At 44.3% G+C, this 14,150-nt stretch overlaps 1 protein-coding gene and 1 pseudogene across 1 annotated transcript in view; both read right to left on the reverse strand.

The window, feature by feature from the left end:
- The window catches only part of SCAPER (S-phase cyclin A associated protein in the ER), a 377,689-nt gene extending 364,055 nt beyond the window's left edge, over nucleotides 1–13,634 (reverse strand). The window contains exons 1-2 of the mRNA XM_056128752.1: nucleotides 13,567–13,634; nucleotides 1,530–1,647 (exon numbers count right to left, since the gene is read on the reverse strand). Coding sequence (XP_055984727.1) covers nucleotides 1,530–1,647; nucleotides 13,567–13,572 — 124 coding nt within the window. The 5' untranslated portion in view covers nucleotides 13,573–13,634. The remainder of the gene's footprint in view (nucleotides 1–1,529; nucleotides 1,648–13,566) is intronic.
- Nucleotides 11,299–11,381, reverse strand: LOC130036897 (uncharacterized; annotated as a pseudogene).
- Nucleotides 13,635–14,150: the final 516 nt, after the last annotated feature.

Consider the following 14,150-nt stretch of genomic DNA (forward strand, 5'->3'; position numbering starts at 1 on the left):
TCCAATCCCCTGGAGCCCTGGGAGCTAGGCTGAGCTCACATGGGTGCTAATCATTAAAGCGAAGGGATAGAGGAGAAAGACTTTGCTTTCTGAGCAGGCAGTAATACCTACAAAAATACACTGACTTGCTTACTTTCTTATTTGTTTGATTTTTGTTTTGGGGGACATTCCTGGTATGTTCAGGGCCTAGTCCTGGCTCCTACCAGGCTCAGGGACCACATGAGATGCTGGGGAACAAATCTGGGTTGCCACGTGCAGGCCAAGTGCCTTCCTTGCCTTATTTGCTATACTATCTCCCTGGCCCCTACTTTTTATTTTCCAAACCATTAAACTAAATTGTACCTTGCCATGGTAAATCCATGTAAATTCTTCAAAACCAAACTTTATTGCTTTCTTAAGAATGTAAGGGGAAAAAAAATCTCTATCTAAAACTTACCCCCAAAAACCTGCCTGCCACAATATAACAGAGCTAATTTTATTCCTATCTGAAACAGAGAAACAATGTTCTCACAAAACCAATTCTTTCAAGCAATAAAAGGACAAGGGAGATGGCTCAAAGGGTTAGAATATATCTTCCCTGGCCCCAAGGGTCCCCAGCACTACAGGGAATAACCCCACCATCTACACCCCAATACCATTAGGTGTCGCCCAAAAATAAAAAGAAAAAACGTAGTAAAAATGATTTGTCATTCGTGGTGGAGGGAAGAGGACACTCGTGGCAGAACTGGTGCTGGAATATGGTACACAGAGAACTCAACTATGAATAATAGCTTTGTTAATCACAAAGTCTTAATTTAAAAAAATTAAAATTAAAAAATAAAGCAACTGTGCCTACTACAAATAAGAAAAGTCATGTAAGAAATGGTTAAAGTGACCCAAAATATTGAGTTTAGCAAGCAAATAAACTGAAGGTCCTTATTGTGACAAGGATGCTGGTGACAATAATGATGGATGCATTTATTTAGCAACGATAAGAGCTAACTGCATTTAATCTCTTAAGCTCTGTGAGATGACCTATTTGGATTTTCAGATGATTAAAATTAATGAAATATTTTTTTTTTGGTTTTTGGATCACACGCAATGTGATGCTCAGAGGTTACTCCTGGCTCTGCACTCAGGAATCCCTCCTGGCAGTGCTTGGGGAACCATATGAGATGCCAGGTTTCAAACCTGGGTCAGCCACCTGCAAAGCAAGTGCTTGACCTACTGTACTATCTCTCTGGCTCCCAAATCGATAAAATATCTTTTCATTATTTCTCATTTAATATACACTAATTTTCCCAAGTTATTAAACAGTTCTTCATCCGTTTTCTATCTAGAATTAAAGAAATCCTCTAATTTACAAAACTGAAATTAATTTTGGTTTTGCTTTTGTTGGGAGAGGGGAACACACCTGGCAGAGTTCGGGGGGAGGGCAGGGGCTGCTCCCCAGCAGTGCCTGGAATGTCATGCCCGCTGTGGGGCTGAGCCCAGACCTGCCCCCTCAAAGCAGGAGCTCTAACTGGACCCAAACTGAGTGTCACACGCACCTTCATCCTCTTTGCTTTCCAGAGGCACGCTCCAAGCGATGAGGTTCCGTGCGGTGCGCCCCTCCTCTGCTACGATTCTCCGCACTTTGTCGTGGCTGTTGGAGCGCTGAAATGAAGCCTGTGTGCAGAGAAAGAAAACGGCAGCTTAGCCGACATAGAAAATGCCCCTGGCAGGGCTGGAGCGATAGCACAGTGGGTAGGGCGTTTGCCTTGCATGCAGCCCACCTGGGTTCGATCCCTGGCATCCCATATGGTCCCCTGAGCACCACCAGGAGTAACTCCTGAGTGCAGAGCCAGGAGTACACCCTGTGCATTGCCAGGTGTGACCCAAAAAGCAAAAGAAAGAAAGAGAAAGAGAGAAAGAAAGAAAGAAAGAAAGAAAGAAAGAAAGAAAGAAAGAAAGAAAGAAAGAAGATACTCCTGGCAGGTTAATTCGCTATTTCTAACTTTTTCTCACATGGGCAAAACTTCACTCTAATCGAGAACTGGAAACATGCTTAACGCCAGGGAACAGAGTTGCAGGTCTCATGTAAAATTCACAAAACTGAGTTTTGTAGCTTTGGAAATAAAAGGTTAGGGGCTGGAGCGATAGTACATTGGGGATAGCACTTGTCTTGCACACAGCTGACCGAGGTTCAATCCCCGACAACCCAGTGAAGTAATCCCTGAGTGTAGAGCCAGGAGTGACCCCTGAGCATCACTAGGTGTGACCCCAAAAACAAAAAAATAGCAAAAATGAATGATTTCAACCTACGGTCTGAGCAGGCGTCCTGGGAGCACAAACCTTCTGGGCACCCATTTCTGCCCCAATGCCCACCAGCCAGGACAGCCTCAGCACTAATGCGCTCCAGTCCTACAAACACGGTCACACTTCCCCCTGAAAGCCCTCTCAAACTGCAATCTGTTTAGAAGATCCTTTCTCTGTCCAAGAGAGATGGCGGCAGTAAGTTTCCACTTGGTAAATTTCTACTGCAGAACTTAATCTCCAAGTAATTAGGAGCTAAATGATAATTCACCTGCAACTGACTTAACTTAAACTACGATTTTAAAGGACTGCACACAATGTGTGCTGAAATGTCCATGTATGCTTTTGTGTGTCCATACACAGATATGTGAATTTAACAATAGAAACACATTACTTGGGCTGGAGACAGTACCGTTAGGGCACTTGCCTCGCATGGTGGCTGACCCAGTACAATCCCCCAGATGGTCCACTGAGGCCGCCAGGAGTGATTCCTAAGTACAGAGCTGGGGTAAGCCCTGAGCATTTCCAAGTATACCCCCCAAAAATTATATTATTCATATTATATGTCCTTGGGAAAGTGAGGACCAACAGCATAAAGGAAATTGCCTCCCTGCTGACTGCTAAATGAAAACCACTTATTTTTACAAGCCACGTACTTATGGGGAAAAGGCTTCTACGGTCTCTATAAACAGGAGGATGAAGTCCTCCTGCCACTTCCAGTGTGCTGGCGTTATTCTGTGTGACTCTGTTCGTGCCGTTTTAGGTTCTCCTCATCTACTGGTTGATTTTCCTCGCTTCCTCAGAGAGGACGCACAAGAAAAGATAGCACGAGCTCGAAGGAACTCACTCACGAGTAGTATGAACTGGAGAGAAAAGTCACTACGCGAGAAAACCAGGATCAGAACACTTATTTGTAGAGGGTCAAATAATAAGAAAGTGTTTATTTATTCATTTAATTAGGTTTAAGGGGCCACACCTACCTGTGCTAAAGGTCATCCCACACTGGGGGGGAGGGTTGTCACACCAGATGGTGGTCCAGGGGCTCATGTGGGCTGGGGAGCAAACTCCGGCCCTTGCCTGCAAATCATGTGCTAAGTCAGGTCCTAAATGTTTATTTTTAAGCCTTTGCAGCCATCCTGTCTCATGACATTCACTCCACTGGGCCATGTTGCACAAAAACAGCCATACAGAGAACGTATAAACAAATGGGCTATCTGTGACATGAAGTCCGTGGGGAGACAGATCGGCATTCTCTTGATTTTTAAAATAAATTCAAGTTACAAAAATATTACAAATTCCACACAAAGAATCCCCAAATAGCCTCAAACTTCCCCCCCTCCCCAAAAAAAACATGGAGGAATATTGTACAGGGCACAATAGAGCTCAGTGGTAAAGCACATGTTTTTCATGTAGGAAGCCCTAGACCCAATCCCTGGCACTACAAATTAATAAAAATAAATAAATTTCAGTCATGGTATCCCTTATCCTTAAACTTCTGATGTCCACATCCTTTAGCCAAGGATACCCCCTATATAATTATCAAAACTGGGAAATTATCATTATCAGTTGATCACTTGATATCCCATTACTCATCGATTTGCTCGAGCAGGCGCCAGTAACGTCTATTTGCTCCTGTCGTGTGCTAGTGTAGCCCAATGGCGTCTGCTCGCTACAGGAACAGGAAGAGCCACAAACCGTTTGTTCAGGGTCTTGACGAAGAAGTCTTGATGAAGATCTTGTAGATGAGTGGCCACGTATTCTTTCAATGTCACGTGGAATCCAGTCGGTAACAGCTCTAGTCCAGCAGTCATCTTCAAACCGCATTACGTGTCTGGCCCATCTGATTTTCGACGCCTTGGCCAATGAGACAGCATCCCTAATTCTCGATCACTGACAGAGGTCGGAATTCTGGATTCCTGCTCTCACTTGAGTGAAGCATGATACTCCAAGCATAGCTCTTTCAATTCCTTCTTGTGAGACCCAAATAGCGTTCTCATCCTGTTTTCGTAGGAACCAGGTCTCTGAGGCGTATGTTAGTGCAGGGAGAACAGTGGAGTCGAATAGATGTGCCCAGAGCTGGAGGTTCTGCATCCTCTTAATAACTTCCTCAACGCTCTTGAAGGCGTTCCACGCTGCTCAATTCTTCCTGCATAGCTCAGGTGCAGGTCGTTCATCATGTTGAGTTCACGACCTAGGTACACATAACTGCTGCATTTGGAGATGTTCATTCCATTGAGAGCAAATGGAACATCAGGAACTAGTCCGTTTTTCATAAACATTGTCTTCGTGAGATTCAGCTGCAGTCCATCTTTCCACACTCACGGTTGAAGTCAGCCAGCATTTGTGCCGCTTGGCTAACGTTTGGTGTTATTAAAACAATGTCATCAGCGAAGCAGAGGTGGTGTAGTTGCCGACCATCTATCTTCACTCCCATTTCTTCCCATTCCAGTCATCGCAAGACTTTCTTGAGGGTGGCACTGAAGAGTTTTGGTGAAATGGTATCACCCTGCCGAATCCCTCTCTTTACGTCAATGATCACTTCCTTGTAGATGGTGTGATCCTGGTCGTGAATCCGTAATACAGCTCACGGAGGATCCTGATATACTGAGTTTGAACGCCCTGTTTGGCTAGGGCTTTGATGACCGCTTCAGTCTCAACAGAATCAAAGGCCTTTTTTAGATCAATGAACGTTAGACAGAACGGCATCTTGAACTCCCGAGAAACCTCAATGAGTTTGGTCACTGTGAATATGGTCAATCATGCTGAATCCTTTTCGGAACCTGACTTGCTCACATTGTTGTCTTCATCTGCTGCTCTGCCAATCCTATTCAGGATGACTCAAGTGAACAGCGTGTAGATAATGGACAACAGGCAGATCAGACGATAGTTGCCAATGTCATGGACGCCTCCCTTCTTGTACAGTAGAACGGTCCTCCTGGTTTTCCGTTGGGACAGAAGCTTGCATTCAGACAGGTAGTGTGTGAAGAGCCGAGCCAGTGTATTGACGAGTAATGACGGCAGATTCTTCAGGTGTTCAGGTCTGACCTTGTCTGGGGTGGGTGCTGTTTGCTTCTTTACCGACGAAATGACATGTCAGATTTTGGAAGGGAGAATGTTGGGAACAACGTATCTATCCTGCGGAATTTGGTATGTGGGCAGGTGGACATGGCTATCGGAGATATCCAAGTAGAAGTCATGGACAATCTTCTCCATTGCCCTTCTGGAAGATGTGATAGATCCATCAGGACATCGGAGGGCAGTCATCTTGGTCTTGTAGTTGGCAAAGGACAGGCAGGCTTTGCAAATACTTTTCCCAGCTTCTGCCACATCTGCCAGCACTGCTGCTCTTCTCTCTTTGAGTTCTTCCTTTATGGCTTCTCTGCACTGCTTTGGGAGTTTGGACATTAGTTTGTGGTTGCCTGAAGCTCGCACCAAGCCATTTTTTTTATCATGATACAAAGTATTATCTAAATTGCAGAACTATTCAAACTTCACTCTCTATCTCACTAATGCCTTTGATAGTGTCAAATAAAGTTGATAAGAGATTTAAGCTCAAATCTTCCAAAGGCCCTACAAACTCCAAGTAGTTAAACACAAAGAAAAATATTCTGAAGTGTTATCTCAGAAAAACTTACGACAATTTGAAACAAAATCTTTTTTTCAATTGCAGTAACAGTAGTTTACATATTTGTGTATGGGGGTTTTATGGGGGGAGGGGGTGTTTTTTGGTTTTGGTGGGTTTTTTTGTTTGTTTTTACTTTGGGGGCAACGCCTAGCATTGCTCAAGGGTTATTCCTGGCTGTGTTCAGGGAACCATACAGGATGCTGGGAATCAAACCCAGGTCGGCCACATGCAAGGCAAGAGCCCTACCCACTGTACTATCACTATAGCTCTCCACTGTGCATGTTGTAATGGTGCAGTTTTTCCAGCCCTACAAAGTACATGTTAACCCACGAGAACCACCATCCAAGGATCAGCATGTCCCCTGCTGTCCATAGACCTGCCCCATCCCTACCCCACAACCCCAGCTCTGAGTCATCCACTGGCTTGTTTTCATTTGGGTTTGTCTGTTCCTGGCTTCCTTCTCTATACAGCTCATACATGAGATCATACAATTTGTTTTCTTTCTCCTTCTGACTTATTTCACGTCACATGACCCCCTCCAGTGCTAATAACATGTCACTTGATCATTACTGGCGAGTTCCGGGGACCATACAGGGTACCATGGATTTTTTTTTGGGGGGGGGGGTAATACCCATTCGTGCTCAGGGGTTACTCCTGACTCTGCACTCAGGAATTACTACTGGCAGTGCTCAGGGGACCATTTGGGATGCCGGGAATTGAACTCGGTCGGCTGCATGCAAGGCAAACGCCCTATCCACTGTACTATCACTCTGGTCCAGGGTGCCATGGATTTAACCCAGCTCACCCACATGAAAGCAAGGCAAGCACCCTACCCACTGTACATCTTTCTGGGCCAAAGAAAAGGCCCTTCAGGTTTCACCCACGATTTGAACCCGGGATTTTTCACAACCAGAGCAAGAATCATACCCCCAGCCAGGGTTCCTGTACAATCTTCCCAATCCCCAAAAGAAAACCTGAAAAGCATACAGAGAGGGAAAGAACGTATACAGAGAAGCCCCATGGGGTGGGGGAACTCGCTTGTAAAGGAGAACGTAAAAACGGGAAGCTTCGCACTGTCTGGGAAGCAATAAATCAGTTACAATAAATGAGTAAATCAGTAACTCATTATCACCTCTTAGTGGGGTCAAAATCCTGACTAAAAAGAACAAGAATTGAATGAGAAAATGGAGTCAAGGGCAAAGAACAAGAATTTTATTTATTTTAGGGTTAGTTTTCATAGTTTTTCAATGACAAAGTAGAAATGAATTGAGGTTATTTAATGTTGGTGATTCTGTATTTTTATGCTGATGGGGACGATTAAATAAAAAAAAAAAAAACTTTGTCATGTCCAGAAAGGAGCAAACTACAAGAGCTAAATCCTTCCCTGATAGGAACTGGGCTCCAATGCACATGATGGAACTGACCAACGGCCCAGCCAGAAGAGTTAGGAATTCAAGACTGTTCTCTTGACTCTAACTCTGTGCTACAAGGCTACCTAACGTCTCCTCTCCAGAAGTGAATGTGATACATCTTTAAAATACAGGCCCGCATGGTTAAGAAATAGTAGCTGCGTGTGTCCTATCCAGATTTGATGCAAACACCACAGGTTTTGTAAGCATCACCCGTGCAAGTAGCCCTAGCGGGCCCCAGCATCAGCACTGCTGGGGTGTGGCCCTGGTGGTCCCTGGCACTGCAGGTCCCCAGCAGCACTACATTCCAGAGCCCTAACATTAAACAGCCAGCCCAGCTATCTGAGTACCTTCAGAAGCAGGCCCCGGAAACCCCTGAGTACCAAAAGGGCAATCCAAAACAGAAAATAGAGAACTAATAATTAAATAATTACTTGCCTTCATTGCTCTGACATCACCCTGGATATCCAGGTGGGTCTAAGAATGAGTCCTAAGAGTCCCTGAAATTCATCCACTTGTAGGACACTGAACCAGCTCCACGCCATGCAAAAGTCCTGCATCATCTCTTTTACTTTCCTGCTTCTATGTCCATGCTTTTCAACCAACATAACACCAGTAAATCCCCTTCTTCTGCTTAGATTCTCAATGACTGCTTGCTCAACATAAATTATGTTAGCATCTATGATTTGGTACTTTGACAAAGGGATATCATGATTTCTTTTGGGCCAGATGAATAAGTTCAAATATGTGACCTATAATTTTTAGCTTCTCTTTAGGTGACTCTATTAAACAACCACAGAAAATCTTAAGAGATACATTGAGATCATAAAATTCACTATTCCATACATTACATTTTCAACTCAAGTCCTCAAAAAGTAATGAGTGGGGCTGGAGCCATAGCACAACGGGTAAGGTGTTTGCCTTGCACGCGGCCAACCCGGGTTCGGTTTCCAGCATCCCATATGATCCCCCGAGCACTGCCAGGAGTAATTCCTGAGTGCATGAGCCAGGAGTAATCCCTGTTCAACGCCAGGTGTGACCCAAAAAGAAAAAAAAAAAGTAATGAGTTTCCAGGAACTAAAATCGACAAAAGAAAGTACACATTTTGTACTTTGTACACTGACACACACATTCCAAAAAAAAGCAACCAACTCCATGCTTTGTTATTATCCTTGGGCTACAACTTCAATGACAAAAATTCTCACATTCATCTAACTTCAATTCTTGAGTGAAAAGCATGCTTCAATCCAGAGCACAGATGCCTCTCATAATAAAAGTTAAATGAGTTCTTTTCAGTGAGAAATCAAATTCTAATCACTTTTAAATAATCCAATTATGAAAGAATCAGTAATTTCCAAGTGTGATGTTCTAAACATTTCAATCGAGTAAATCCTCAAAGACTTATCTCTGTAGTGTAGATGTAACGATTTTCACAAATTTTACTGAAATACTGTTGATAATTCTTTCAGCCACTTGGCTGTAACAAACAATACAAAACAAATCACTGTGTTAAGGAGGCAGGTGTGGGGGGGTGGTTTGGAAAATGGGGACAATGGTGGAGGGAAGGTCACTCAGGTAGTGGAACTGGGAACCTCAAAAGCCCCTCACAACTACATTATGAACAATTTTGTGTAAGCCATGGTGTTTAAATAAAATGAAAAAATAACTTTAAAAAAATAAATAAACATTTTGATTTACGCTTTAGGGTTTTTGTTTGTTTGTTTTGTTGGTTGGTTTGGGGGCCATATCCAGAGACACTCAGGGTCTATTCCTGGCTCTGCCCTCAGGAATTGCTCCTGGCAGTGTTCAGGGGACCATACAGGATGCCAGGGATCAAACCCAGGTGGCTGCATGCAAGGTAAACGCCCTACCCACTGTACTATCGCTCCAGTCCCTGGCTGGCTGGATGGCTAGTTGGTTTGAGGATCCAAGATACTCAGGGGTTTCTCTCAGCTCAGTGCTCAGGGGATCACACAGAGATGAGGACTGAACCTAGCGTCCCACGTGCAAAGCAAGTTACCCGTCCTCTTCCTCTCTTTGGCCCAGCATCAGGGTTGTGGGAGCAGTTAATGAATGACACTTCCTCGCCTTACAGACATCTGTATCAAAAACTGCCTCCTGCTAGTTGTTTTCTTCCACAAGATTTCAACTCAATCTCTTTGCACCCAGAGTCACTGTGTGCCACCTAGCACCCTGAGGAGATCTTACAGAGGCTTGTTCTGTGTTTCCATGAAAAAGCAAGTGCACAACCATAAGCCTTGAGTGAAATCTTATGTTCAACTCTTAGGGCATGCAACGCAGGGAGGATCACCAAAGAACTCATGGACTGGCCTCAGATGGCAAAACCTACAGACAGATGGGGACAGGGACCACACTGTCCCAGGTGACACAGGGACACAAGTGGGGGGGTGGCGTGCACACACGGGATTGGTGCTAAAATATCTTTTTAAATGAAGAGGGTAAGGAGAGGGAACCTGGGTACACTGGTAGAGAGAAGCCGACACTGGTGGTGGGATTGCAGGTGGAACATTGTATGTCAAAATTCCCACTATGAATAACTTTGTAATTCATGGTGCTTTAATAAAATGGGGGCGGAGGGGAGAATACCTGTCCTGAGACTTGCTCCTGGACCTGAAAATGGTCGACTTACCTCTCTCCCAGATTTTAAAAAATGGCTGAACACTGCCACACTTAACAAATTTGTTCATAATCTTGAAGTAGTTTCAAGCATCACTTGCTAAATTTTTATGTTTATATCTTATAAAAGCTTCTACAGATTCTTAAAATTCCATCCACAATACTGCTAGGCCCAGAAATAAAATGTCCTTCTCTCTTCTTAGGGAAGAACCACTGCCTTAAATTCATGTGAAAGCCTTTCATATTTTTAATTTGTGCACATCAGAAACACACTAAAATTCCAATAAACACTAGAAAAACTGAAGAGCGACAGCAAAATTAACATTTGTTTAAATGCAGTGTAAAAGGGCCAGGGAAACTCCAACAAAGTATGAAGTTCAAACAAAAACTACAGAGTTTGGGGCCAGAGTGATAGTACAGCAGGTAGGGCACTTGCTTTGCACGCAGTGGACCTGAATTCAACATCCAGCATCCCACATGGTCCCCTGAGCACGACCAGAAGTAATTCCTGAGTGCAGAGCCAGGAGTAACCTCTGAGTATCTCTGGGTTTTGCCCCAAAAATCAATCCCCCCAAAAAGTAAAAATTAGAGAGCTAACAGAGGGGCTAACCAGAGAATCAGAGAAGCTGCAAATGAGAGCAGCAAACCTGAAGGTGCAGTAGTAGAAATTTTCCACAAAAGACCAGCCAGGGTCCAGGGCAGCTCAGGGGGAGCTCATGACTGCACGGTGAGCATGAGACTAGGCGCCTGATGGTCCCTGGTACCACCCCACGTACTAAGTGTAATCCTGGCAGCACTGAATTTTTTTTTCTTTTTTTTATTTGTGAAAAACCATGAGGTACAGTTATAGGCTTACAAATTTTGTGCTTGGGTTTCAGTTATACAATGATCAAGTCCCCATACCTCCACCAGTGCCCGTCATCCATCCCCATGGGTCCCAGCATCCCCCCCACCCTCATCCCCCGCCCCCGTCCCATCCTGCCTCTGTGGCAGGGTATTCCCCCTTGTTCTCTCTCTCTTCTTTTGGGTACTGTGTTTTGCAAGAGAGGCTTGATCCCTGGTACCACAAAAAAGGTGCGCAATCCATAGCACACCTGCGTGCACATACCACAACCAAAGTGTGGGATCCCCAGCAAGCATCACAACTAAACTGTATAAGCATGGCAAGCTCAGACACAACCCAAGTCCCTTTTGCAATGACATAAAGGGAAGTGGAGGGAAGGAAGAGGGAAGGGAGGGCAGCGGAGCGGAGGAGGAAGGGGAAGAGGGGAGGGGTGGAAGGTGGAGGGATGGAAAGGGGAGGGGAGGGAGGGAGAGCACAGAGCTCCTGCCGGAACCATTAACTTTATTTATTTATTTATTTATTTATTTTCAATTAGCAATAATCATGCCTTGGATAAACCTCACTGGCTACGACACTGACACTGCACAAAGCTGGACCATTCACTTGAAAGGATTCCTCCATCTGGCCAGAGAGATAATACACAGGGAACGGGGCTTATCTTGCACGCAGCTGCCTCAAATTCAACCCCTGGAGCCACATATGGTCCCCCTAAGTACTGCAGGACAGATCCCTGATCACCACCAGGTATGCACCTCCCCTCAAAAAAAAAATCCTATCAATATCAAACCTAAAGATAATCAATAACTAAATGAACAAATAGGAATTAGAAGAGAATTCATTTACAAACTGAACTCAAACCCTCCCCCTCTCCCACGCACACACATACCATACCAGGCCATTCCGTAAAAGGGGTGAGGGGGACAGAAGTCAAATCACAGCCTCTGAGCTAAGAAATCACTTTGAAATTATCTTCCTTTTTAATGCTCATCCCAAATGAAGTGGCCTCCCTCCAAAAATTAAATAGGCAGACTGGATTCCCCATATAACTATACTCCATTGTTGTCTGAGAAGTCTCGTAGAAGATTCTAAGAACTGCCTGAAAACCTTGCTGAGAAAGTCCAGTGTGCCCAGGCTCTCTGGGGGCTTGTGCCACATTCGGGTTCCATCCCAGACTCACAAACCACCCAAGCTTGGCTTCTGGTTCTGCCTGCCACGAGGAGAATGTGCTGCTTTCAAAGCTGGCCAGCCCCTGGGAATCAGAAACGGCCAAGTTGGCATTGCGTGACTGATAAGACATAAAGAAGCTGGCTTCCATCTCTAGTCCCGTCTTGGCCAAGCGAGGCTGGCCTGGACTATAATAATGAATATCACATTTACAACGGTTCGCTTCATCACTGTCCTTTACAACAAAGGTGACCCAGACATAGGGCTCTTAAATTTTTTTCTCTTCTCACCACCACTTTTTGCCAAAGAAATGCAACACGGTAAGAGCTGCCCCAAACACCTCGATTTATTATACATTTCACTTGAACTGATTTTTGGTCATTACACAACTAGAAAAAATCTTTTTAAGACCCTCACATTCAGTTATTCAGCCCAATATGGGGTCACGAGACACAGTTTAAGAAGCAAGGCCCGGGGTATGGTGCTGCTAGCAGGTCAACCTGTACCTGTGGGGTGAGTGCATCAGCAGCCTGATGGTAACTTCAGGCTTCCTGAGACCCAAAAATTGCTGCTGTGTCTTTGGCCAGACCCCTACAACTTGGGACCAAGTTTACCAAGAAATTAAACAGCCAAAAGTTAGGTACATGGGAGTCACACCCACAAACCACCTCCAGCTCTGCTATACAGGCTCATTTATTGGTCTTATTTCAGAGACCCATAAATAGATGTCGAAAGAGATCAAAAGCCACAGTTAATCTCGGACCTGCACAAGGCTGAACAGACCACAGTAAACTGGAGGGGGGAAGGTTGACCTGTGCCTCGCCAAGCAGGACCCCCAGCAGCTGCTTGCCTCCACAATCCAAAATCGCTGCCATAACCCTGGCATGACTCCACCACCTCAGGACAGACCTCACCAAGATACAATCTGCTGAAAATTTTGGTATGCGAGTTTTGTGACTGAAATCTCCAGGCTTTCTTGGGGCCGGGATGGGCTACCTCTCCCCACCTCCCTGTACTTCCAGAAGCCTCAGCAGTCACTTCCACACCCAAAAGCTGCCACCCAACTGAAAAGCTACTTCAGCCTGACTGTCCCGATAAAAATACCAAATGCCCTGAACAAATACCATGACCTCTTAGCACCTGTACTGCAAACCATAATGCACAAAAGGAGAAGGAGGGAGGGAGAAAGAAGGAAAGGGCCTCCCATAGAGGGAGTGGGCGTGGAGGCTGGGGGTTGGGGGATGGTGGTAAGGAAACAGGACATTGGTGGTGGGAAATGTACACTGGTGGAGGGATAGATACTGGACCATTGTAGGATTGAAATCCAATTATGAGCAACTTTGAAATGGCCTATCTCACAGATATCTAATGTAAAAAAAATTATTTTTGAAGTAATGTGGAGTTCATGCTCAATTCAATCAGCTTAATCAATGGCTGAAAAAATAGCAGTACTCATACATAAAAAAATTTTTTAAAGCAAGGCCACTGAGTATATCATATGTAGCAATATTATATCAAAAAGATAAGTTTTTTAAAAAGTAGATGAAAGGAAGGAAGAAAAGGAGGAAAATAAAAAACAAAATACTGTGAGTTTCTTAAGGTAACCTACTTACCATCATCCTTTAGCCCCCTTCTGTGCCAAGAAGCTCAAATACCACATAAACCCATAGGCTTTGATTCCTGCAATAAAAACCAAATATGTTACTAGTCATCATATTATCAAAAAATCATATTTATACATAAAAAGACAGGAATATCCCTTTAACCGTCTCTCTACATAGAATTAACATATAGTAAAACCACTCCTTCACACTGCCTGCTTGTATGTGATACAGCATGTTTTAAATACACCATCCTAGATATTCAAACACTCCAGTGGTCTCCAGAAAGTAAGTAAAATGAAAGAGAAATAGTATTAATCACTGGACTAGTTAAGGGCATCCTAACCCAGAGGCTTCAAGCGATTTTTCTAGCTACAATTTCTGAGCCTATAAACACACGAATCATTTCCTGACTCAGTTCACCCACATATGTTTAACTGAAACTTGTTTCATGAAGCATTATTTCTCTCTATTGTGATATGCACTACTGATATTTCCTTCTCTATTCTATGTTATTGGCCTGGAGCAATAGCACAGCCGGGAGGGCGTTTGCCTTGCACAAGGCCGACCCAGGTTCGATTCCTCCATCTCTCTCG

Source organism: Sorex fumeus, unplaced genomic scaffold (assembly GCF_029834395.1).
Source record: "Sorex fumeus unplaced genomic scaffold, SorFum_2.1 ptg000067l, whole genome shotgun sequence".
NCBI classification, from domain to species: Eukaryota; Metazoa; Chordata; class Mammalia; order Eulipotyphla; family Soricidae; genus Sorex; species Sorex fumeus.